Source organism: Mytilus trossulus, chromosome 2 (genome assembly GCF_036588685.1).
Source record: "Mytilus trossulus isolate FHL-02 chromosome 2, PNRI_Mtr1.1.1.hap1, whole genome shotgun sequence".
Classification (NCBI taxonomy): Eukaryota; Metazoa; Mollusca; class Bivalvia; order Mytilida; family Mytilidae; genus Mytilus; species Mytilus trossulus.
The window spans coordinates 2,076,182-2,103,953 of record NC_086374.1 but is presented as its reverse complement, the minus strand read 5'-3'; the positions used below and the strand labels follow the sequence as shown (position 1 = coordinate 2,103,953).

The 27,772-nt window shown below is 32.9% G+C and overlaps 2 protein-coding genes across 4 annotated transcripts; one reads left to right on the top strand and one right to left on the bottom strand.

The window, feature by feature from the left end:
* Nucleotides 1-228: 228 nt before the first annotated feature.
* LOC134708650 (calpain-9-like) lies at nt 229-21,929 on the top strand. Its single transcript, XM_063569297.1, has 17 exons — nt 229-410; nt 2,538-2,734; nt 3,941-4,273; nt 4,882-5,013; nt 9,073-9,275; nt 9,812-9,974; nt 11,000-11,065; nt 12,827-12,900; nt 13,464-13,627; nt 14,252-14,353; nt 15,227-15,327; nt 16,001-16,200; nt 18,225-18,298; nt 19,853-19,963; nt 20,556-20,629; nt 20,934-21,163; nt 21,821-21,929. Exons 2-17 carry the CDS (start codon nt 2,561-2,563, stop codon nt 21,834-21,836), a joined length of 2,217 nt encoding a protein of 738 aa, XP_063425367.1. The 5' UTR covers nt 229-410; nt 2,538-2,560; the 3' UTR covers nt 21,837-21,929.
* A 735-nt stretch (nt 21,930-22,664) lies between these two features.
* LOC134706237 (TNF receptor-associated factor family protein DDB_G0272098-like) lies at nt 22,665-27,106 on the bottom strand. 3 transcript variants are annotated; one of them, XM_063564994.1, is made up of 3 exons: nt 27,048-27,106; nt 24,457-24,969; nt 22,665-23,440 (listed from the first exon to the last, which is right to left on the bottom strand). In XM_063564994.1, the coding sequence occupies exons 2-3, from the start codon at nt 24,955-24,957 to the stop codon at nt 22,763-22,765; spliced, it is 1,179 nt and encodes a 392-aa protein (XP_063421064.1). In that variant the 5' UTR covers nt 24,958-24,969; nt 27,048-27,106; the 3' UTR covers nt 22,665-22,762. The 3 variants fall into 3 exon arrangements, with proteins under 3 accessions (XP_063421064.1, XP_063421062.1, XP_063421061.1); XM_063564992.1 differs by having other exon boundaries at nt 27,023-27,074; XM_063564991.1 differs by having other exon boundaries at nt 26,994-27,066.
* Nucleotides 27,107-27,772: the final 666 nt, after the last annotated feature.

The window sequence follows — 27,772 nt, the reverse complement described above, 5'->3', positions numbered from 1 at the left end:
GTCATGTATGTTATGTAATTCTAAAGTATTGGTTTGCTTTTGTGTATTTATCTGTTGTTTAATATACGGATATATCATATATACCGGATCTTAACAGAAACATGATCTTTATTTATTTTCAGAGTAAAGAAATCATGAGTGTCAATGTCAGAGTTATATTGAAGAACTCAATGATTGACCGTTTTTCGATTCTGTCCTTAAATACCAGTTAAATTTCTTAACAAAGTTTAAAATTAACAAGTAATAGAAAATATCTTTTATTGACAAACCTTGAGGAATTGCTTAGTAGTATATGAAAATAGTTCATAGTCAATTCGTTTATTGACAGAAAGCTATTCTTTTTTATTTGTCTAATTGGATATAAGGACAGTCACTCTTCAAAAACAACATAATGCAGGAATATATATAATGTATGTATGGATATCAGTATAGCTTGCTTAGTATCGTTATTCTATTAAATATTTTATAATTTGTTTGAGTATAGTTTTATATATTTGGAATTGAGATAACGGAAAAAAATATAAAAGTACATGGTAATAACTGTTTGCGCTTTCATTCGTCACATCGGCTCTTCATACTATTTATGTACGTTACTTAGCAAATAAATGTATTGTATTTTAAGACCCGACGGCATCAATTGGTGACTTGATGATCACAAATTAAGTTTACGAATAAGCGTGAAATACAATACTGTTATCTCCATTCTAATGAAACTGACACAAAACAACGTCAAACATACAGTTAAAATCTGACATACGTCGTCTGCGCTTATGCGTAGGTCATAGCATAAATTTCGAAGTAATGCCAAGATAATTTGTGCAGTTATCCAATCAAAATTAAACGTTAAAACGATGTTGTGTTAGAATGTGTGATAAGCAAGAACCAATTTGGTTTAAACGTCGCGAAAGCAGCATTTAAAAATTACTTTTCTTTAAGCTTTCCTTTGAATTTCCAAATGAAGTATCCTTATTTAGCTTTTGAGAAAGAACTTAATGTCCATTAAACCTTTTATGAATGACAATTTACTGCAATGTAGAGGTAGACAAATGCAAAGATTGTCCATGTGGGAGAGGCAAATATATTGACGAAGGGGAATTTGTTACATTTAAACATTAAAAAAAACGTGTGGATGCACGAATGAACTATACACCATGCGGTCTTATATATTGCCCAGCATGCACAACGTGCAAAGAAAATTATGTAAGTCAAATCGAAGACGTTCTCTTTGAAAGGGTCAGAGTAAATAAAGAACATATAAGGGACACGTCAGCCAGAATCGATCCTGGATAGGAAACAAGATAAACACTTAATTTCGACGAATAAAACATACGATTGTCGAAAAGTGTTTCCCCTGTCGACAACTGTGGGACCTTCGTTTAGGAAAAACAGTTCATAAATAAATAAATAGAATTTGACAAGAAAGCTTTTAAGTCTTATTTGGTGCCCTTATCAATATTGCCACTATTATTTTTTTTAAAGTAAAAGTAAGAGCGATAGTTACCAATTAAACCCCTTAATAACTCCTGACAGGATTTTGTAATCATAAGTTGATACGTACCGGATGTTTGACAGTAATCAAGGTATTGGTTACAGACGTAATTGACAATAATATAATGATTTCATTGTTAATGAAAACTACTTTGAGATTGCTATCAGTCTGTAAAATATAGAAATCACGGAATGAACGCCTGCTTTCGAGAACTTCAATTCTATATATAAATAACAGAAGGAATGACTCTTTTGGAGAACTTCAATTTGTATTGTTTTATAGGTTGTTTTTTTTTTAATTTTTCCTCTGTAGATCAGTAGAAATTATGAATACATCGTGTGTACTCCTTCTACTAAAGAATCCATCACACCCAAAGCTGTTTTATGTGTTATGTCGTGTGTATCTGTCTTCCACTGCATGTTGAATGAGTATAGTTAATTTTGGTCCAATGTATCTGTTAAGTTGATGTGATGTCTACTTGGTTTACTTTTATGTCAAAATATCCTGAACCATTATGTTTGCAGAATATATATTTCAATACAAATATCGTTAAATTAGGATTTTGTTTTCTTACTTCGAAAACAAATAGTAGGCTTTATAAAGATTATTGTTTTGAACTCGATTTCTTTGTCTATTGTTTCTACCTTCAACCCTGAATTTCAGCCAATCTAATTGATAAAGGGTTCCCTAAAAAAAGTCCTTATCCTTCATTGTGAAGTTCATTTTCTATCAAAACATGTCTCGTGATGAACAAGCATGAACTATGCGACATTAGACGTAGACTAAACATTAATCAATCAATCGGTAGCATTATTTTGTTTATGACTTCCCTTCTGCCAACTATTAAAATGTACTAATTTTCTTGTATGTGAAGCAGAAATAATATATTTGTCTTTTTCATGTATTTAACTTACTTCATATTCTTAATTTGTCGACCTCCAAAAACCATATTTCAATGTGTAATATTAATTATCGGTAATCCCTTCAAATCGTTCAATGTCAATAATATTCAAATGAAGTAATCAGGAATTGTTTTATCTGTTTTTAGAAAAATTATATAAGGGAATCATTATGGGTTGTGCTGCCTCTTCTGATAGTGGAACTCAGCATGCATCATTTGAACATCATGGACAGCAATATTTTAGGAGTGAACTAGACACATGTAGCCATCCACAAACGCATTCCAAACAGAACACACAACAAGAACAACAACCTTTACTAAACAAATTACCAACACTAAATGAGGTAAATAAAAAAGGTCAAAGTATCTGCTTTTTCTTTATTCATTTTAGTTGTTGTTCCTCTATGTATTAACGTTAGCTCTTTCTTTTTTAGCTATAATTTCTTTCATATAATATTACGATACAAAATAGAAGCATATTATTATAAACAAGTTTACATCAACTACATTGTATAAAATATATTCAAAATAAATTGTCAGTGATTCATACTTTTGGTTTTTTTTAATAATAAAATACGATTAGGTTTTTCAGTTGTTGAAGTTTTGCTCGTTTCGCTTAGCTTTTTGCTTGACCGCCTTATGTTTTAAGAAACAGAAATGAAAGTCTGTGTTGTGTGTGATATCACGAATGATGATACAATAATATATGGAATAAGATTTGCAAAATATTCAATCTATTCTTTTTCTAAAAGTTTTAGTGCGTGCATTATAAATTACAATCTGTGTTTTAACAGTTGGGATTGAGACATATAACGTTTTTATCTGCTATATTGTCCTTTTATTTATAGTCTGTTGAGCTGTTGTTACACAAATTAAATGTAATGTCCCAGTGCAAAAAAAGTAAATAATATATCCACCCCATGCTTGTCCCCGAATAGTTATTAGGATTTGATATTGAGTGTTGGTTGTACGAAAATAGTATTTGTTAACCATTTGAAGCATGGATTAAAAGTTTAAAATCATTCCCAAAGCATTTAACATTTAGAGCCTTGTGAACATTTTTTCTTTACAGTCTTGATAGTTGCTTGTATAGTAGTTAACTTAACGTAGTTGAACATTATAGTACCAAGAAGAAGAACAAAAATAAAAACAAATAAAACAAATAAGCAAAAGCAGAATGCTTCCGGTGAGGTTATCATGTCTTGGAGTAGATTACAACTCTCTGAGAGAGCAGATAAGGAAAATCCGAGTAGAATAACTCCTTTTTTTGGCCAGATATTGATCTCACGAGTAAAACAGATTATCTTCATATTTTTTTAAAACTCTATAATCCACAATTTCAATATTAGATCATTCAAGAGACATGTTAAACTTTACTTTTTGCAGTTTTGATAATGATTCATTCTATCTGTACTGACGCCACATTAAAGACGATATTATTCACTGACATAAACCCTATTTCTTCCTTTATATCTAAAAACTGTTTAAAACGTAAGGTCAAAAAGATGTACTCTATTTTATTGTACTAACTAAATGTACATTTCTTTAAGAATAAATCAGCATCTGTGCCAATCGTGGCCGCCAAACACAATAGTGGCGATAAAAATGTCACAAATGGAGTTAAAAGCAGTGATGCCAAAAGAAGGATTGACATTAACAATACTGAAAATAAAATGTTGCCTCGACGGCTAGACTTCACGGTAGCCAAGTATATACCAACAGACATTGGAACACATGAATTGTTCTTAGATTTTCGAACATCGTCTACAGATTTTCCCTCACATGCCCCTCCTCATCCTGACGGAGATCTGTATACTGATTACGAATTCACCGTAGATGTTGCTTTTCCTAATAGATCAGATTTGGAATGGAAAAGACCTATGGTTCGTATCTATTATAAACATATTCCATTACTATCTTTGACATAGTTATACCAACATATGTATATATAGTAACGCACCACAACCGTTTTGTTGCTGAACTTAAGTAATTAAAATGTGAAAATACATGGATTCAATTACAATAATGAATTGTCCATTCGTTTGATGTATCTGAGCTTTTAATTGTGTCATTTGATTAGAAACTTTCTGTTTTGAATTTTACTCGGAGTTCAGTATTTTTGTGATTTCACTTTTTAGGTCAATTCTAAACGGAAAGTCCCTTAGTTAATGTAACACAACACAGTAAATTTTTTACAAAAAAGAAGATGTGGTATGATTGACACTGACACAACTCTCTACAAGAGACAAACTAAAACAGAAATTAACAGTTTTAGGTCACCGTATGGCCTTCAAAATTTGAAGAAGCCTTTAAGTTAATCGATATTGAGTGCTCTAGGCGAACAGTGAGAAACTCCAACACAAAATAGAAAGCCACCATTTCGGCTTTGTAAAAAATATCATTAGAAATTGCGACTTAATCAAAAGATCTGCATCAGAACAGAACTTGAAAGTGTCAAAAAGTAAAATAAATTGAAACCTTATTTTTACAGGATGTCGCAGAAAACCCTGTTCTATTTTCAGATGGAGCAACTAGATTTGACATTGGACAAGGTGAAGTAGGCACTTGTTGGTTTATGGCTATGGTAGCCAACATTGCAGACAAACCAAAATTGCTACGAAGGGTAAGAAATCATAATCGTAACCGAAAGATTTCAACTACAAAAAAAAATCGAACCCGACTACGTTAATAGAGAAATATAAAAAGTTCTTAAGTGTACCAAAGTAGATTTAAAAAAGAAACCGTATTGAGTGAATGTACAGAAATTGGTATTATAAATTACATTTCCACTACTATCGGTGCGGTATCGCTGTTTGTTGATCATCGACCTGCATTATCTAAAGTTTCAATATCGTAACTTTTTAGTACGCCTTGAATGAAAAATGTTGTCTGTTATACGTCAGTTCATAAATCACGAATATATATTTAACAAAAAGTAAAATCACAAAAATACTGACCTGCGATGAAAATTCAAAACGGAAACTCCCTAATCAAATGGCAAACTCAAAAGCTTAAGCATATCTAACGAATGGATAACAACTATCCTATTCCTGACTTGGCTTTCGCAATTTTTTTTTATCAGAGCGTCACTGGCTAGTATTGTGTGAACGAAACCTGAGTAAAATTAAATTTTAAACCTGACACGTTTTGTTAGCTATCATTCGTGTGTTTCGCTGTTCTATATGTTATCCCATTTATTTGTATTATAGTCCTATCATATGATGTTGTCATTGTAATGTTATATTTAACATTGCCATAATAACGGGAGGTTTGGGGTGCCACAAAACCTGGTTCAATTTTTATCCTATAATGTCCTGTACCAAGTCAGGAAAATGGTTATTGGTATTTTATATTTCGTTTCTCTGTGTGTTTCATTTTAATGTTGTGTTTCTGTTGTGTCGTTGTTCTCTTATATTTGATGGATTTCCCTCAGTTGTAGTTTGTAACCCGGATTTGTTTTTTTCTCAATCGATTTATGAGTTTCGAACAGCAGTATACTACTGTTGCCGTTATTTTTTACAGTTATTTTCTTATGTATAAAATGATGGATTTAACCTGGTTTTATAGCTAGCTAAACCTCTCACTTGTATATCATTTTCATCATATTCCGTTATATTGACAACGATTTGTGAACAAAACAATCACATATCATTGGTAACCATCTCAAAATTAGTGGTACAGCAGTCAATATTGTGTTATAAACTGAATCACTATAGAATAAAACATTTTGACTGTATACGGTTTAAGTTGTCCTTTGTGTGCAATTTTGACGTACAATTTAAAGCAATTAGTATTTTAACAACATTTATAACTCAAGAAAACACCTGATTTATATAGGTCCCGAATGTACCAAATAACAACCAGCGAATCGATACTGGTATTATTTATTCATGGTGAATATACTTATTTTTAGTCGATTATATTAATTTTAGTTAGAACCCAGTTAGAAATCTGAACGGTGAGAGACCAAATGTGTCATTTTATTCTTGAATTCATGCACAAATAGTAATACAGTCAGATTAAATACTCTTTGCTTAGTCTGGATGTTGACAAATGGACATTTACCAAATACATGGCATGTGTGCGTTAATATGTCTAGGAAATGAAAACGATAAGAATCAAACCGTTCATGATGGCGTCCAAACAACTTTTGAGGTTATAATTTTAGTTGTTTTATTCTCAAGATGAACGTTATAGAATGAGTATGCTTATACTTTCTTCAAGTTACGTTGATAAGCAAGAAAATTATACACCATTAAAGGATTGTATACATGATTTCCTTGATAGAGGGTTGCTACTCACAAGGAAGATATTAAATCAAGAGTTCCTAATGGTGAAATTGAAATCATCCCTTCGTAAATTTTATGGACGCCATCACGAGTTGGTTGACCGTTATGGAATAACCGTTTCACAAATGATATCGGATATGTTCCTTACGTCGTAACTACAATACCCTTCCCTTTTATGAATATCACCTACCGAATTAGACTTTTTACCGGATTTGTTATAACATGAGCAACACAACAGATGCCACATATGGATCAGGAGCTGCTTACCCTTCCGGAGCACCTGAGGTCACCCCTATTTTTTGGTGGGGTTCGTGTTTCTTTTCTTTAGTTTTCTTTGTTGTGTCATGTGCGCTATTGTTTGTCTGTTTGTCTATTTCATTTTGAGCTCACCTGACCCAAAGGGCCAAGTGAGCTTTTCCCATCACTTTGCGTCCGGCGTCCACCGTCGTTGTCCGTCGTCCGTCGTCGTCCGTCGTTGTTAATTTATCCAAAATTCTTCTCCTCTGAAACTACTGAGCCAAATTTAACCAAACTTAGACACAATCATCATTCGGGTATCTAGTTTAAATAATATGTCCAATGACCAGGTCAACCAACCAAGATGGCCACCACGGCTAAAAATAGAACATAGGGGTAAAATGCAGTTTTCGGCTTATAACTCAAAAATCAAAGCATCAAGGGCAAATCTGACAGGGTCGAATTGTTCATCAGGTCAAGCTCTATCTGCCCTGAAATTTTCAGATGAATCGGACAGCCCGTTGTTGGGTTGCTGCCCCTGAGTTGGTAATTTTAAGGAAATTTTGCTGTTTTTGGTTATTATCTTGAATATAATTATGGATAGAAATAAACTGTAAACAGCAATAATGTTCAGCAAAGTAAGATTTACAAGAAAGTAAACATGACCGAAATGGTCAGTTGACCCCTTTAGGAGTTATTGCCCTTTATAGTCAATTTTTAAACATTTTTCGTAAACCTTAGTAATCTTTTACAAACATCTTCTCCTCTGAAACTACTAGGCCTTTAACCAAACTTGGCAACAATCATCATTGGGGTATCTTGTTTAAAAATGTGTCCAATGACCCGGTCAACCAACCAAGACGGCCGCCACGGCTCAAAATAGAACTTAGGGGTAAAATGTAGTTTTTGGCTTATTACTCAAAAACCAAAGCATTTAGAGCCATTCTGACATGGGGGTAAAATTGTTCATCAGGGCAAGATCCATCTGCCCTCAAATTATCAGATGAATCGGACAACCCGTTGTTGGGTTGCTGTCCCTGAATTTGTAATTTTAAGGAAATTTTGCTGTTTTTGGTTATTATCTTGAATATTATTATAGATAGAGATAAACTGTAAACAGCAATAATGTTCAGCAAAGTTAGATTAACAAATAAGTCAAATGACTGAAATGGTCAGATGACCCCTTTAGGAGTTATTGCCCTTTATAGTCAATTTTTAACAATTTTTCGTAAATCTTAGTAATCTTTTACAAAAATCTTCTCTTAAACTACGTGGCCAAATTAAACCAAACTTGGCCACAATCATCATTTGGGTATTTAATTTAAAAAATGTGTGACGTGACCAGGTCAACCAACCAAAATGGCCGCCACGGCTAAAAATTGAACATAGCGGTAAAATGTAGTTTTTGGCTTATAACTCAAAAACCAAAGCATTTAAAGCAAATCTGACACCAAGTAAAATTGTTAATCAGATCAAAATCTATCTGCCCTGAAATTTTGAGATGAATTGGAATCCTCGTTGTTGGATTGCTGCCCCTGAATTGGTAGTTTTTAGGAAATTTTGTTGTTTTTGGTTATTATCTTGAATATTATTATAGATAGAGATAAACTGTAAAGAGCAATAATGTTCAGCAAAGTGAGATTTACAAATAAGTCAACACCACCAATATGGTCAGTTGACCCCTTAGGAGTTATTGCCCTTTATAGTCAATTTTTAACATTTTTCATAAATTTTGGTAGAATTTTTGAAAATATTTTCCACTGCAATTACTGGGCCAAGTTCATTATAAATAGAGATAATTGTAGCAACAAGAATGTTCAGTCAAGTAAGATCTACAAACACATCACCATCATCAAAACACAATTTTGGTATGAATTTATCTGTGTCCATTGTTTAATATGCACATAAACCAAGGTGAGCGACACAGGCTCTTGAGAGCGTCTAGTTATCAGTTTATTTTCGATTTATTAGTTTGACTGTCCGTGTCCCTTTGGTATCTTTCATCCCTCTTTTGAATCAAAACATATGATATGATGTTTACGCTCAATCGTTATCGTCTACACCAATAAAGAATCACCATAGCAATTCTAATAATCTTAAATCATTTTTACAACAAGAGGGTATCCATGAAACAAATTTCTCCTTTTCAATTACAGGTAATACCGAGAGATGCTTACAAAATAGGTTCGGATGGTTATGACGGGATTTTTCACTGTCGGTTCTGGAGATTTGGTGTTTGGAATGATACCTATATAGACGACTTCCTACCAATTGTGCAGGAAACAAATATAGCTGGGGCGCATTCAGCAACCGATCCAAATGAGATGTGGGTTGCTCTTCTGGAAAAGGCGTTTGCAAAGTAAGTTTTAGCATTTTTCTCAACTTACGTAAGAAAAAAAAAACTCAAAGGAACAGTTTTCATATTTATTTTCATATTATATTATTTATTATATCATTTTATTACGGTTTCATTATTCCAGGAATACATTACCTTAGCGGTATTTGGCGCAACTTTTCAACATTTCCTTTTATTCATATTTCCCCAGGTGTATCAGGCAGGTACTGTTTGGTGTAACAGTCTTTGTATTTTTATCTTGTCATTTCCATCTGATTGACGGAGTACACATACATTATCATTTAAATACAAAAAATGATAATATTTTGTGCGCTCTATCAAATATATTATCGTTAGTTTTCTGTTTAAAAAGCTTTTTGTGAATTTATATAATATTGAACATGCAAATATAAAAAAATAATTGTGAATTACTATAGTATTGAACATGCAAATATAAAAAATAAACTATTTGTGAATACTATAGTATTAAACATGCAAATATAAAAAAAAAAAAAACTATTTGTGAATTACTATAGTATTGAACATGCAAATATCAACAGATTATATGGATCTTACGTTGAAATAACCGAGGGATTAACAGCGGATTCCTACTTGAACTTAACAGGAGGAGTTGCGGAGAGGATCGACTTCACGGAGGAAAAGATTTCCCCAAAACGATTGTTCCAAAGGTTACATAATGCCTTTCAGTGTCCTACTACTATGGTTGGATGTAATTGCCCGGTATGGAAATTAAACATAGAATATCTCAGAAAAGAATTAGTTTTAAAACATTTGACTGTGATGTGTTTATTATTAAATATAAAAAAGAAGATGTGGTATGATTGCTAATGAGACAACTATCCACAAAAGACCAAAATGACACAAACATTAACAACTATAGGTCACCGTACGGCCTTCAACAATGAGCAAAGCCCATACCGCATAGTCAGCTATAAAAAGCCCCGATAAGACAATGTTAAACAATTAAGTTCTTTTTTAAATTCATAATCCTTGATTACATCAAAGAAAGATCTTAATCGATTTCAAAAGGTCTAACCTGTAAATAATGGAAGATATGAGTATCATCCCAATGATAAAAAAAACTCTATGACACACACAAATTAATATATAGGGTAAGATTTTTCCTGGAAGGATTGTTGAAATTGATATTGATTAGGTTGTCTTACTATGTTAAATGAACATGGACGTGGCCTATAGCTGATAAAAGGCGCCTTTCATGATACATTGATGTATTATATGTATATATTTAGGCATGGCGGTCATGTTGATTGGCAGGAAGTGTCATCGGACACATTTTTAAACTAGATAGCCCAATGATGATTGTTGACAAGTTTGTTCAAATTTGTCCCAGTAGTTTCAAAAAGAGAGGATTGTTGTAAAAGTTCATTTAAGGACGACGACGACGACGGACGACAACGACCGACGAAGGACGCCAAAGAAAGCTCACTTAGCTTTTTGGGCCAGGTGAGCTAAACAGTTGACGAGAAAAACAATCAATCACCGACACATTCACTAAGTGTAAGTTCAGTTGATATATATATTTTTTTTTAACAAATATGATCATATATCGTGATATAAGTGAGAGGTTTAGCTAGCTATAATACCAGGTTCAATTCAACATTTTCAACTTTAAAAAAATCCTGCACCAAGTCAGGAATATGACAGCTTTTGATTTTGCAAATGTATTAAATTTAACTCGGGGTTGGGTATTTTTCTTATTTTTTTAGGATAAAAACGACGGTAAACGTGGATTGGTAGGAGGTCACGCTTATTCCATAAACGGAGCTTTTATTGTAAGTTTATTTTCATTTACAGGCAAAACGAAGAAGCCTGGTTTTTTTTCAATAAGACTGCTATATTAAGAAGTACAATCTAAATTATTTGCTTTAAATGAGGCGAAAGATACCAGAGAGACATTCAAATTTATGAGTCAGAAATGACGCAATGACTTATCAAAAAAGAATACAAGCAGACAAACAATGGTAAAATAAACATAACATAGAAAACTAAAGAATAAGAACACGAACACCACCAAAAACTGGGGGTGTTCTCAAATACTAAGTATACAGCATTTCAAGAAGTGTGGTTTTACAATTTTAAAAAAATCTTTAAATAGCTATTAGACCTTTTCAATATCTCTCGACACCGACTAATGACACCTACAGTTTACAGGTAAAATGGATGGGTCGTCTCAAAGACAAAAAACATCATGATTATCATTACGTAACATATTGGATAGGCGCTTTTATACTGTTTTGACTATATAGTTTAAGAATATATATCAACCAAATAAATAAATAAATATATGTATGGTGGCCGGATGCGGCCATTTATTTCGCCTTTTAGCGTTTTCGTGACTTCTCCTTTCATTTTGCAAACGCAAAATGGGAATTCGAGAAATCGAGTAAGCAAAATCGAGAAATCGAGAAATCGGGAAATCGAAAAATTCGGAAATAGATAAGATCGGGAAATCGAGAAATCAAGAAAGCAAAAACGCCAAAAACAAGAAAGAGAAAACACAAAAACGCGAAATGAAATCTCGATTTTTCGTTTTTGCTTTCTCTATTTCTCGATTTCCCAATTTCTTAATTTCTCGATTTTCCGATTATTCAATTTCTCAATTTCGCTTTCTCGATTTCTGGATTTCCCCGAAAACACGAAAAGGGGAAACGTCCGCATCCGTCCACCATACATATGTCTCTGTCATATAATATTTTTATTTCGTATGTATTTGCACGACATTTCATGTTGAATTGATTAAACAAATATTCCAATCATTCTGGATCCTAACCCATTTTCTCTTCACTTTTGTGATTATGTGAGTCCTTCGCCAAATATTTGCCGGTTTTTTTTTTAGGTCGAAGGAAACTATCACATTTTTTGGGTTTTTTTTTTATCTTCTCTGCTTCAAGATATCTTGTTCGAGTTTAAATTTTTCCTTGATGAATTTTGGAAAAAAATATAATTGACCCCTCGTTTCATTGTTACAACATTTAAGTAGTGATTGGTGAATACAGAATTCAAGTGGAACACCAAATTGGTGAATTGAAATGATACAAAGTATTGACTACATAATGAAGGCTTCCAAGGCCAAAACTAACAGACATGTGCTGCCCTTGTCAACCGACATAATCATTGTTCAATCAAATATCAACTACAATAAAACATGATTGTCAGACTCTGTAGGAAAGTTTTATCATTGTCAATGATTGAAAGCAATAAAATCAATAATGATCCCATTTTTTTTATTTTTGAGACGACCCTTCACATTTTACCTGTCGTAGTCGCTCTCAACTGTAGGTGTCGAGAGATGTTGAAAAGGTCTACTAGTAAACATGAATCGTGGATACTTTGTACATACAAACTAAATTTATAAGTAAAATTAATTAGCTGATAAAATATTTCCAAATTTTGTTTTATTTTTACATTAAAGTGATTTTTGTTCAAAGGTCTCTGATATTTTCAAGATTAAACAATAAAAACAATCAATGAAACTATAAAAAAAATATTAATGATAAAAAAAATTAAATGGTAACTTTTTTTTTAATTTGTAGGTAGGTGAAGCCAAGTTATTAAGATTAAGAAATCCCTGGGGCAACGGTGAATGGAACGGCCCATGGAGTGATAGGTATTTAATTTTCTATCTGGTGACATAAACAACGCATTTATTATAAAGGACAGTTCGAATATGATGGTCTCTAGATTCCTTTCGATTGATTATACAAAATACTTGTTCATGTTTTCAAGGGACGCACCTCATTCGCTCGTTTTCTCCCCATATATTCGTACATATTGAAGTCATAATATCATTCGGGAATCTCGAGAATTCAAGCTCACATGTTTGTCTAGATGAGTGGCCTCTAGATGTTTGGTGTTGCGAATCTTTCAAAGAATTGTATTGTGCACTAAAACCTTTACAACGCGTAAAGAAGGAACCATAATTCTAGGCTACCGATAAAAATAAATTCTTTCACAAATTGAACTCTTACAAAACAGATACAGCCAGCCAGACACTATTTAATAATAATTAATTTAATTTTGTTTTTAAGCGTTGTTGAATGTATCTCTGTTGATTTTGATGGTGAAATGTGATACAATGTATAAAATTCTATTAAACTGTGCGAAATACTATACGATCTTAAGAATAGAGGGACTGTATTAATCTAACTGAATATATAACAATTTTGTTAGGAGTCCTAAATGGAAAACTGCCCCATCAGACTGTGTCCCACACCCTTCAAAAGACGACGGAGAGTTTTATATGGATATAAATGATTTTCTGCGATACTTTGATGATTGTACCATTTGTAATCTAACACCGGATTTCGACAGAGATGGATTTCCTGATATGTTAAGTAAGAAAACGCAAGTATAACTATTCTTGTACACTAAATCACTAGTCAGCATAAAATAAATGACCCTTACACAGAGAATTTGCAAATTCAAAAATTTACAATGTACACTCATAAAATAAGTGAAACGAATACTAGTGCACTAAAAATGGGACTTGATAAAACAACGGTTCTAAGCGCACAACAATCAAAGGAAATTGATATCAATATGGCATGGGACTTTTGAAAGTAGTCAAGATTTCATTACATACACCTTCATTATAATTACAAATACTTTATAAAGTATGATAAAATAAAAGGGGGTGTAGATAAAATTTATTCTGATTAAAAAAGGGTTTGCAGACGCTACACTAATCATATGGCTTGGTGAAAAAATCGTTTGTTTTTCGTTCCTTTGAATTCTGTTCCGTCAAAAAGCTTTAAAAGCAACTCTGAATTTGTGTATTGTCATATATTAAGTAATGTTTTGGTCGATACAGCCATACTTCACACCCCTGTATAAGGTTCAAAAGTGTTTTTTTAAAGTATTTAGTAAATAAAGGCGACAGAAGTATACCGCTGTTCAAAATTGGATATCAGTGACTGTAATAAAAATATTTGTAATTGGCAACTTCTTTTATTTTTCAGACTACGTTACATGTATATATGGAAACTGGCGTGATGGAAAGAATGGTGGATTCGAACAACGAACAAAGAATCCATGTTACAGTGTTACACTCGGCGATAAAGGTATGTTTTCGTTTTAAACATTTCAACCACTGCAGCAGTGTTTACCTATACGCCTTAAAATAATGATGCTAGAAAAAGAAATGTGAAGACGATTGAAATACACTCATCATAGATACAAGGATGAAATTGTGTATTTACGCCAGACGCGCGTTTCGTCTATAAAAAAACTCATTAGTGACGCTCGAATCCTACAAAGTTAGAAAAAGCCAAATAAAGAACGAAGTTGAAGAGCATTAAGGACTAAAATTCCTAAACTGTTGCAAAATACAGCTATGGTAATCTATTCCTGAGGAAGAAAAGCCATCGTTTTTCAAAAATATATCTTTTATATAAATTAACAAAATGAACATATTCAGTAAAACAGATTGTTGGCTGCATCCTGAAGTCGTAAAAATATCTACATATATTATTTCTTTATTCTGTGTTCAGCAAAAAAGCTGCAATATAATTTTTAGTGTTAAGTTCTGATGAGTCTTATGTAGACGAAACGCGCGTCTGGCGTTCTAAATTATAATCCTGGTAATTTTGATTACTATTTACACCACTGGGTCGATGCCACTGCTGGTGGACGTGTCGTCCCCGATGGTATCACCAGTCCCGTAGTCAGGCTTCGATGTTGACATGAAACTAGATTTTTTCGAAAAACTAATGATTTTTCTTGTCTCATGCATATATTACCTTAGCCGTATTTAGCACAATTTATTTGGAATTTTGGACCCTCAATGCTTTTCAATTTTGTACTTGTTTGGCTTTATAGCTATTTAGATATGAGCGTCATTGATGAGTCTTATGTAGACAAAACGCGCGTCCTGCGTACTAAATTATAATCCTGGTACTTTTGATAACTATTTGTATATGTATTTGAATCTGTAGCAATGGACGATGAAGGTAAAGTTGCCCTTGTTGTTCAGATAGTACAAAGAACATTGGAGAGTAGGAATGACATTACTGAAGTCAGATGCGATCTATTCAAGGTATGTGTCTTTGTATGTCATCAATTTATATAAAGTGTTAAGTGTAGATCATAATGTAAACTACGCTAGAAAAGAGAGGGGCGAAATATACCAGAGGGACAGCCAAACTCATAGATCGAAAATAAACTTACAAAGTCATGGCTTAATAAGAAAAATAAAAACATAAAAGCAGAAACATTATAGGCACAAACACACAACATAGTAAACTAAAGACGTAACTACACGAACCCGCCACTGGGGGTAATGGCAGGAGCTCCGGAAGGGAAAGCAGATCCTGCTCCACATATGAAACCCATCGTGTTGCTCATAGTAAAATTTGGTAGGTGATTATCTTGAAAAGGGATTGGGAGAGTATAATTGTGTACTTATTTACTTACCCAGTGTGATAAGACGAAAAGAACATAACATAACATGTACTAAACTTTAAATGCATCAGCCAAAAAAATAGAAGTCCATAACAAATGCTCTTTCTTTATTTATTTTTTTCAATAATTTGATGGCAGTTGACTATCATAGCACTAAATTCTCTCATAAATGGCTATTATCAGATTGGACATGACTGTGTGATTATATATCTAGTGAAGCTATTTGGTAACTTCTCAGTAAAAGTTTATGTAAAGGTAAATGTATACCAATAATGTATAAGACCTCGGAAGTTTTTTCTATATTTTAGCTTCTCGGCAAAAACGACCATTGTGTTTCCCTGGAACTGTTAGGTGACAAGTCTAACATATACATGGGCAATGTACAAAATACATACAGATTCCTTGTTGAACCAGGTTCATATATTGCTATACCCGCGACATTGGAAGCTGGATATGAAAAAGAGTTCCTCATCAGATTTTTTTCCGCTGCTCCTGTGTCAAATCCTCAGTAGGTTTCAAATTAGAATATAATAATCAAAGCAAAAAAAGTTATTATGCCTGCTCTTAGTTACAATTTTTAAAACTATATATATATTCACCTATCTTCTTTGTACAATAAGATGTCTTCCTTGATCAATATCAGCAATCGCTGTCTATACAGTGTGGCATCTTACATACTGTTTTCCTGGTAATGATCCCCTTGCAATAAAGTAACTTTCTGTGTCATGTGTACTATTGTGTGTCTGCATGTCTTTTTTCATTTTTGGCCTTTTCAGTTTATTTTCGATTTATGAGTTTGACTGTCCCTTTGGTATCTTTCGTCCCTCTTTTTGGACTGACTCATGTCATTGCTTTCTATTCAAAAAGTTATCTTTGCAGCTTTTCTCTTGGCGTACATGTTTTTGTAATAAGGTACTAGTATATGTGTGTCTCTTTTCATGACAATGCAGTTGATACAATAAAGTATTTTTGTGACTGTTCTGTCAATGAGGTTTGAATAATACTGTAAATGTGTGACATGTCTAATTAAAATGCTGTCCATACTATAACGTATCTTTGTGGCTCTTCTCCTCCTGTCGGTGATGTTTGTATGATAAAGTATATGTGTGGCTTTTCTCCTGTCAGAAACGTGTGTATTATAATGTATCTTGTATTCATGAGTTCTTCACATGGGCATGCTGTCCATACTATAAAGTATCTGTATGGCTCTTTTCCTGTATGTGACGCTTGCAAAATAATGAAGACATGTGGCTCTTCCCTAGTTATTGACTATTGTACAATAGTACAATAAGATATATGTGTTGCTTTTCTCATCACAACACTGTACAAGACAATTTTCTATACACTGAGATCTTCTCCTGTTAGTACTGTCTTTACTCTGGGTTTCATATCTGCTTTTCTCATGTCTAGCCGACCACAAACACGCGATTTCGTTGACAGAAAATATGACCAAACAAAGAAAAATAACTATTGCTATGATTAGTAGGTAAAGACTTTATGAGTTCAACAAACCAGTCTTATGTTAACACCACCCCGTCCCCTCCCTTTCAATAACTAGACCAGATTTCGTCATATTTAAATTGACACACTTTAAAGTTTTGGCTTGTAAGTTGTTTTATCAACGCTATCTTCGTTCCATCGTTTTGAATGTATGTTAAATAGATAAAAATGTGTCTACCTTATTAAAAAGTGTTTTGCTTGTGCTAATCCGGTTTTTTTTCAAAATGAAATTGAAATTGATACCCTATCTGTAATGTTATTGGTTAGTCCTCAATCCTCTTCAACTTCGTACTTATTTGGCTTTATAACACAGGCACTTGTCTCAGAAAAAAAATTACCTCTATACCTTAATATAACATTAAGGTATAGAGGTAATTTTTTTTCTGAGACAAGTGCCTGTGCTTTATAACTACTAAGCGTCACTGATGAGTCTTATGTAGACGAAACGCGCGTCTGGCGTATTAAATTAAAATGCTGGTACCGTTGATAACTAATTAGAACTATCATTGAATTTAAATGATATTTAAATCTTATCTGTCATGTTATATTTTTAATCATATGAAATTTCTTTGCGTTTAATTTTTTTGAAAGCACTGGGTCGATACCGCTGCTGGTGGACTATCTGTCCTTGACAATATCATCAATTTAGTAGTCATGGCTTCTGTACTGATATGATTTCTAACAAACTGTTCACAAATTATTTGTTTATTACTTTATGTTCTTTTCGGTCATATAGCTATTCAACTATTTCGGTTCTTTTAAAAAAAACCATATCAGTGGCTGTCATAGTTCTGAATTTAAGTGTTCTTAATTACAGTTAATCAAGAAAAGCGATTCGAACCTGTGAAATTCATTAAGTATAGTTTTCACTTTTTATCAGTTTACCTGTTATGTTAATGGTGACAATAGTTCTTTAAAAGATTCATCATTTCTACTCGCTTTGCATAGTTGTCTTATTAGGAATCTTACCATTTTTCTTTGTTTCATATCATATCTGTCATTCTATTTATTAAAGCAATCATTAAATTTCAGTGAAGTAGACAACATTACTGTGATGACAGGAAGGGGAAGAAATGGCGACAAACCTGCTGAAAATTCAAGTTTTAGTAAGTTTTGTACTCGCAAGTACTACAATCATGGTAAAATAACATTTTACTCACAAATGCTATGCTAAAATATACTAATAGTAGTTTTGCACTCACACGACCTAACTTTTGTATTCACGCATAACATAATAACGTTATAAGCAGGCCAAGCAGTGCCAAGCAGGCACTGTTTGACTTACACTGGCTTCCGATCAAAGCCAGAAGTACATTTAAAATCTTAACATATATGTACAACTGTCATGTAGGTAATGCACCGTCATATTTGATCAATTTGTTAAATCCTCAAGTGTCGAAACGTTCATTAAGGTCGTCAGAGTCATCTATTGGTTGTTATGCAGTCCCATATAACAAAAAGAAAACTTTTTCAGATAGAAGTTTTAGTACTATTGGGCCAAAATTGTAGAATGAACTAGGTACAAATGTAAGAAACTCTGAATCTTTGGATATTTTTAAATGTCGGTTGAAAGCATTGTATTTCCAAAATTATTTTGAACTTTTCTGACTTTTTTCTTGTGTATCACAGTATAAATTTTCAATTTTTGGTATTGTACATACATATTGTATTTTTGTTTAGTATTTTTGTATTTTATATGTCATTTATGTACAACGCCATTGAATACATATTGTATATGTAGAAATAGGCGTTTAATTAAGTTTTCATGTTTCATGTTATAGTGATCATTAGACTCACATATACTGACATTATGTGAGGTACATGTAACTTTCTCCTCACAAAAACTAAATTCACGTTAAAGAAAGCATGTAGCCTGATATCTCATCCATTTAAGTTATTTACTGAATAAACTATGTAAAGATTAAATGAAAGAAATTGTGTATTTATCCATCGCGTTGTCAGTTTATTTTCAACCTCTGGTCCTTCTGATCCCTTTGGTATATTTCGCCTCTCTTTTATAATTCGGACAGACAGTATAATTAAAAGTAAAATCACAAAAATACTGAACTCCGAGGAAAGTTCAAAACGAAAAGTCCCTCTTGAAAGGGCAAAATCAAAAGCTCACACATATCAAACGAATGGACAACAACTGTCATATTCCTGACTTTGTTTATGCATTTTCTTTTGTAGACTGATGGATTAAACCTTGTTTATAGCTAGCTGAGCCTCTCACTTGTCGCTTGACAGTTGTAAAAAAAACGGTTGATTTTTTAAAAATCATTTATAAAACGTATTATTATAAGTGTTTAAACGTTACCATCAAACAATAGTTGGTTTCTGCCTTTGCATACAAAGCACAAATCAATATAGTATTTTAAAAGGCGAGTAGTACGTTAAGTTTTGAAGTCTTTTTAATGGATTCATACAAACAAAATAAACAAATTCTGTGTTGAAACTTTGCCATACAGGCAACATTGTATACAGGCCGAAATGAAAAAAATTAAACAGGTGAACAAAGACTTTGAAACAAAACAACAATGAAATGCTTATAGCCAATATATTCAAAATCAGCGAATAATCATTAGACAACTTTTCTATGTTTGCTTAAAGTGTATTCTTGTTGTTTCATACGAAATTCATTTAAGAAATTTACTTTTCAGAATGTACCAAATGTTCTTTTGGTGCATTTAAAAGAGGTGTAAATGCTGGTGGAACCATAGCAAGTGACGAGTTTTCAAATAATCCCCAGTATCAACTGAAAGTTCATGACGGTAAGAACAGATATTAATGAAATAGTGGGCGAATGGTAGCAAATAACCCCCAGTATCAACTGAAAGTTCATGACGGTAAGAACAGATAGTGAGCGAAAAAAGTAAAATCACAAAATTACTGAACTACGAGAAAAATTCAAAACGGAAATGGCAAATTCAAAGAATAAAACACATCAAACGAATGGATAACAACTGTCATATTCCTTACTTGGTACAGGCATTTTCAAATGTAGAAAATAGTGGATTGAACCTGGTTTTATAGCGCTAAACGACAATTACTTAGAATTAAGAAAAACCTGTACATATGTATGTATACTTAACAAATAGTCCAACAAACTGCTTCAAGTATCAAGCATGAATACATAACAAGTGAAACAGTTTGATTATAATTAGAAACGCAAGAATATAGTTAAGCAAGGAGATAACATCCCTTTAATGTAGTCTGCTAGACGCGTGTTTCGATTTACCAGGGCTTTGTTTCCTAAATAAAATGTCAATGAAATTATGGGAAGCGATGACATATTTTATTGATAAAGACCAAATGATGAACACGTTTTCGTTAATCATTAATGTTAATCTCAAACTATTTCAGAACAAACATTTAGAGTTGAAGTTATGCAACCAGAAAGAGAAGATGGATTTGCACTTGGTATCAAATTATTTGAAGTAAGTGAATCTATTGAATTGCTTGAAGTAAAGATATATGTTTTATTATTTAGGAAAAATGATATCGGACATTTGGATTGCCAAATATACATAAAGCATGGAAAACACTACATGCGATCAACACATTAAAAATTAGATGCAGTATAGAGGAAATTATCATATCATATAGAAAGCTTTTATATAAGTTGACATCAGCAATGTCAAGTATATTGCACAAAGAAAAGTATCAGAAAACTGTGTTTAAGATTTAAAAGGTGAAAAATGTCTTCCGTCTTTAAAAAGAGATACGTACATACATTTACAGGCTCATCGAGGTATGGGTTTCCCGGCAAATTACGACTGGCTGAATGACAACTATGGCAATGCTCTGAGAGACAGTGAGGGTGGTGATGGCCCTTTCCAATTCGGAACTTCTGTAGACACATGTTACACAGTAAAAGCGGGAACATATCTACTACTTATTCACTGTAATAGTGAAGAGGACGAAAACGATTTTTCTTTGGCAATTTATTCAGAATGTGCAATTGAAATAACGTAAGTTAGGATAAAAGTCATAAGATGTATTTACTGTACATTATAAACAATACAATGTGCATTACAAAGACACCAATGAATAAATAAATTGTTAGTAAGTAAGAGAGGCGAAAGATAACAAAGACGCATGTCAAAAACAATCTGAATACGTCATGGAAAAAAAACCAAAAAAATGCCACTATAGAAATACCTTCCACAATAAAACAAAATAGCCGTGTACAAAACACAACATAGAAAACTAAATACTGCGTGACACGAAACTCGCCAACAACTGTGTGTACCACAGTGTATGCAAATCTTACACCACGCGAGGCACCTCTCGTGTTGTTCATGTTAGTTCAAATCCAGTAATAAGTCTCATGATCGCAGTACCCTAAATATGTATTTTGCAATAGTAAAAGACAACTTATCATTCGCAACTATCTTCGTAAATGAAAAAAATGGTACTAAGCGTTCAGATATCTTTCCCCTAGTTTTTTACATGCTCCATGTAAATATATAAACTTAACGGTCAACGGAGTAGTAAATACAGTGTTTCAAAGTTTCATGCTCCCCAATACAAAGTGAAATTAATAAACCTCAAAAGCATAAGCATAGCACGGATACACTAAGTGAAAGATGGACAAATATAAACAGTAGCTTTTTTTATTATTCCAGAGTAGCACACGTATGACAGGAGATGAAAGAATATATTTGTTAAATAGATAAACAAGTCTTGGAATAAATACTGAAATATAAAGATAGTGTTGAATGAATGTGGAAAAAGAATAAAAAAGATACAAACAGTATAATCATCAAACTGTTATCAATAAACCGGTTACAAATATAATACCTTTTAAAAAAACACTAAGAAATCTTTAAATATTTTGAAAAGGAAATAAATGTAATTCATATTTGATATTTCTATGACATAAAATCTGTTTCAAAATTACAATTGGCACATATTTTTTTTTTATCTTCGAATCCAAATTTGAAATCTTTGTTATATAGGAGCAGATAACTTGGATATATAAAGAAATAGACAGCACATTTTTCTAATTTGATAATTCAAGATATTGAATACGATAAACCACGTTTTATTATTTTCATAAGAGCTATCGTTACCTACTTTACGTTAAAAGTCTATACACAATGTTGCACAACTAAAAGCTTGCAGAAAAGCTTCGAGACTCAAATCTTTCGTTGTATATTTTTTTAAACATCATCATATAAACTACGTGTTTTCCAAAATATAATTTGTTTTTGTTGTTCTTAATTTTGACTCCATATCTACCATAATGTCGCTGTATCATAATTGTTTGTTACATATTTAAAAGAAAGAGGAATATTTTGTTTTTTTACATAGCTGTTTATTTGCATATGTATTTTCTGTGTTTTTCTTCGACAAATAGTTCATCAAGTGAAGCCAGGTGATATATATTTTTATACTTATAACAAGTTATCATTAAAACCACAAATTCACTAAATGTGGGCATACTGTACTTTAATTCCGATGATTTTATACAGTGAAACAAATTGTATCATTATTCCTTCGATTATCATTCTATATTTTAAGAGTATAAAACAGTTATAGGTTTTATATGTGATACATTTGCGTGTTTAAGTGAAAGGCATGTCCTCCTCTTCCGTATGGTCAATTCCTTGTGGTGACTTTTCAGAGTTATTTTCAGTTGAGTCAACTTCTTTCGAACTAATAAGACCATTTTCAGACGATTCATTGTCGCGTTTCTCCGTGGGTCTTGTATCATTTGGTTCCGCTTTTGTTTCAGTATCATCAACACTTTCTCCTTCTACAGCATGTGTGCTTTCGACTTCCTCGGTTTTTGTTAAATTGTCATTTGCTGCACCTTCTTCATTTGAATATTTTTCTTCTGGTTGGATAATTTCTGTAGTTTCGTTGATTTCAACAGGTTTTGTCAGTTCTTCCGTTCCCACAAAATTATTTAGGTTGACGTCTGCTTCGTCTTTTTCTGCATCTCCTGTTTTTGAAATACCGTCATCATTCATTTTTCGTTCATTCGTTTCGGAATCTGGTGACTTATGATCATTGGTTTCCGATCCTATTGGAGTATAACCGTTCATTTCCGAGCCTCGGTTATCATCAAGGTCGTTGGTTTCCGAGTTTTTAACAGAATTTTGTTCGTTGGTTTCCATAAATCTGGTTTCAGAATCCCTAGTTTCCAGTAGTCTTGTATCCGAGTCTCTCTTATCATCGTCTGATTCACCTTCATCTTCAGATGACGATGAGGAAGATGATGAAGAAGATGAAGGTTTTCGCTGTAGAAAAATAAAGATAAGAGTTGATATAACAAGGTAAGCTAGGCATGGTTACACATATCCGTGCCTTATTATTCATCATTATAAAGTTAACAGTAGGCAAACTTGAACCAAGTAAGATTTTACTATTCATATTTTTTTTACCGTTGGCGAGTTAATGTTCTTTAACATTCTTGGCTTTTCAAAGTTTTAGATTTGAGTAAAGAAATTATTACCGCATTCATATAGTGTTATTTTTATTTTTGTAATCAATTTTACAAGGAGCATTTTTTATCTCTCTCATTTATAAAACAGCATTCATCATAATAGTTTCAGAGGATTTCTAAGTGGTTGCTTTATTAAAGTTTTTATCACCAGCCCAGTAGTCAGCACTTCGGAATTGACATGAATATCAATAATGTGGTCATTTTTATAAATTTCCTGTTTACAAAACTAAGGATTTTCTTATCCAAGGCAAAGATTATCTTAGCCGTATTTGGCACTACTTTTGGGAATTTTGTATCCTCAATGCCCTTCCAACTTTGTACTTGTTTGGCTTTATAAATATTTTGATGTGAGCGTCACTGATGAGTCTTATGTAGAAGAAACGCGCATCTGGCGTACTAATTTATAATCCTGGTACCTTTGATAACTATTTACGGTAGGTTGATAATTAGTAAAATCACAAAAATACTAACTCCATGGAAATTTTAAAACGGAAAGTCCCTAATGAAATGGCAAAATCAAAGTTAGCAAAGGTACCAGGATCATGATTTAATACGCCAGACGCGTGTTTCGTCTACATTACTCACCAGTGAAGCTCAGATCAAAATAGTTGTAAAGCCAAACAAGTACAAAGTTGAAGAGCGCTGAGGACCCAAAACACATTAAACGAAAGGACAACTATTGTCATATTCCTGACTTGTAACAGGCATTTTCAAATGTAAAAGACGGTGGATTGAATGCTTAACCTCTCACTTGTATGTATATACTTTATACACGTTAATTACTATTCGAAAATAAGCAATTTATACTACCTCCTTCTCTTCATTATTCGTAGTATTTACAATCATCACATCTTTTGTACGTCCACTAGATTCTCTTGACTGTGATATTTCCTTGTCTGGAGATTTTTTACCGTGATCACTTTGGTGAAATGATTGAGGTCGGTCATAATCTTGCTTTATATTTGTACTGTCATCTACATATTGGGATGGTGGTCTATTATGTTCAGACATATCTGATTTCTCTGACTTCGGCATTGTGTCTTCTCGGTCTTTCTTGTCAATAGGCGACGGGTTAGAATTCGGAGTTTCTGTCTTCAGTATAGTATCTTCTCGTTCTCTCTGATCGGTAGATGGCGATAGAGAAAGGTCCGAATTCTCTGATTTTGTTTTTAATGATGTGTTGTCTTGGTCTTTTTGTTGAAAGGACGACGGCCGGGGAGTAATAACCACCGCATTGTCATTATTTAATGGTTTCTTCTTTTCGAACTGTATAAATTCTGTCCCAGTGTCAGCTGATGATGCACATCCCATTATGAAGATTATCTATGAAAATATATATGAAGTTTTAAAAATGGAGGTAAATGTTACCCGAGGAAAAGAAAACTACACCAGCCATCAGCATAAACATACTATGTGTACATTCATGAGTGAAGAAACAAGCACAAACGAAGACATAAACTACTGAAATCAAACATATTTTGTAATGTTCCCTACCATCGCATCAGAAACATATGTGTAATATCATTATGCTGTGGCTTGGTATTTTTAAACACTCCGCCTTTGTTAGTGTGCTATATTCATTCTTTGTATACTTTTATTTCATGTTTGCTCATGTGCTCTGTCTATAGAGTGTCTATATTCCATTTTGTTTTTCTATGCTGACATAGTTGTTTGTGTTAAAATTAATAAAGATTATAAGACAATGTTGACTGCTCTATCACAATTTCTGACAGTTTGACAGTGTTTCTGTTGTTCCGTTCTTTACTCCGTATAATTGATGTGTTTCCTCCGGTTTAGGTTTGTGACCGGGATTTGTTTTCACTTAGGCGATTCCTGACTTTTGAACAGAGGTATATTACTCTTGTCTTTACTTAGTCGATTCCTGACTATTGAACAGCGGTATATTATATTCCTGACTATTGAACAGCGGTATATTATTCTTGCCTTTACTACAAGATCGTTCAATTCATGTTTGTTGTGCTAACAAATTGTTTTCAATATGATGGAATTATATGCGACTGCCATACAAGCGAGAGGTTGAAGTAGCTATAAAATCAGGTTAAATCCGCCTCTTTCTTTATCAGTAAATGCAGGTACCAAATTTAGAACATGACAGTTGTTTTCCATTCGTTAGATGTGTTTGAACTTTTGGTTTTGTCATTTGATAAGAGAATTTCCGTTAGAATTTATCTTTTGGTGTTCGGTATTTCTGTTAATTTTTACTGTATCATGAAGGTTTGACTCATTTTTGTTAGGTCGTATGGTCACCAGTTATTGGAGATATCTTTGTTTTTGTTATTTAAGTAGTCTCATTTGCAATAATATCATCTTCTTAGTATTGGCATACGTAGTACATGTTAGGAGCCTGTAATTCAGTGGTTGTCGATTGTTTAAGTGTCACATATTTGTTTTTCGTTCATTTTTGTCATGCCTTCGACTTTAGTCGAATAAGCGAGACCTAGCGATCCTACATTCCGTCGGCGTCGGTGTCGTCGTCGTCGGCATCAACAAATATTCACTCTGTAGTTAAAGTTTTTTAAATTTTAATATCTTTCTTAACCTATCCCGGAATTGTACGAAACTTGGCCAGAAGCTTGTTTATGATCAGAAGATAGTATCCAGAAGTTAATTTTGTAAAAATAAAATTCCCATTTTCCCCGTATTTTACTTATAAATAGACTTAGTTTTTCTTCCAGTTAACATTACATACAGTCTGCAGTTCAAAATTTTAAAACATTTTTAAGATTTTTTAACTATCCTGGATTTTTACCAAACTTGGACAGAAGCTTCTGGCAATTAAAAGATGGTATTTTTCATCATTTTTGGTGAGTGTGTGATTAACAGCAAAACTAGGCGAGACACTGGGTTCCGCAGAACCCTTAGGTTTTTTTGTATAAATAAGGCCGTTAGTTTCTCGTTTGAATTATTTTACATTTTCATTCTGGGGGCTTTTATAACTATGCGTTATGTGCTTGGCTCATTGTTGCAGGCCGTATGTTGACCTACAGTTGTTAATTTCTGTGTCATTTTGTTTTCTTGTAGAGAGATGTCTCATTGGCAATTATACCACATCTTCTTTTTTATATGGTGTATCAAAACTTACGGTTTCATAAAATCGAAAGTAGTGAAACTTTGACTTACTAATAAATCAGAGTAATTCATTGTTGATTGCGTATCACGAATAGAAAACATTGCAACAGAGGTTATATTAAAGATGTATACATATATAGGGTATCATCTGAATTTTATAAATCAATCTTCAAGCTATCCCAATACGTAACTTTTTTAAAAAGATTCAAAGATTCACGTTTTTTCTACTTGTGTGGTTGTAAAATATAAAATCCTACCTTCTCTTGCCAATGTTATAAAGGTTTACCTAATTATTGAGTATATATATTCACCTCTTAATCTCAATACAAGAATAACATATGAATAACATTCTAATGACAGATTAACCAAATGTGTAATCGGTGTACTTAAACTGTTATAAACATATCATTTTAAAGAATATTAATTAATTTTAGAAAAGGTTTAAACAAGTTTTCAAATACTTGTAGTCGTTTAAATTGCTGTAATGCAGAATTAATTATAAACAATTATTTCAGAAAAAATATTTCTTTAGACTTTAACTTTGGCCCTGACGTGACTTTAAAAGTTTTTATTTGTCAGCTTTGGTTTTTATACTCTTTCATTTAAGATGTTTTGACATTCGAACTTTAGGGTTTGAGCTAACCTGTTGAAGTTCATTTAAAAAAAGATGTCATGCGTACTAAAATGTACATTTCGCCTGATCAATGAATACCGATTATGATACCCGACACTGGTCTAAATAGCGTGAACCCTACAAATCTACATTTATATCCAAACATTTCATAAAATTTATTTCAAATTTAATAATCGGTCAGGTCGGCATGTCGATATTTATTACGATGAGCCATGTAGGATGAATTTTACGCTTTCTGCATGCTAAAATATCCTTACAATATTTATCGGGGGGGACGGGGGGGGGGGGGGCGTATGTTTAAAATTGAAAGGTAAAACTTCTGTCCTCATCCAGCAAACAGTCATTTTCAAGTGGCCGTCTACATTTTCTATCCATACATTCCGGTCTACCTATCAAAACCAG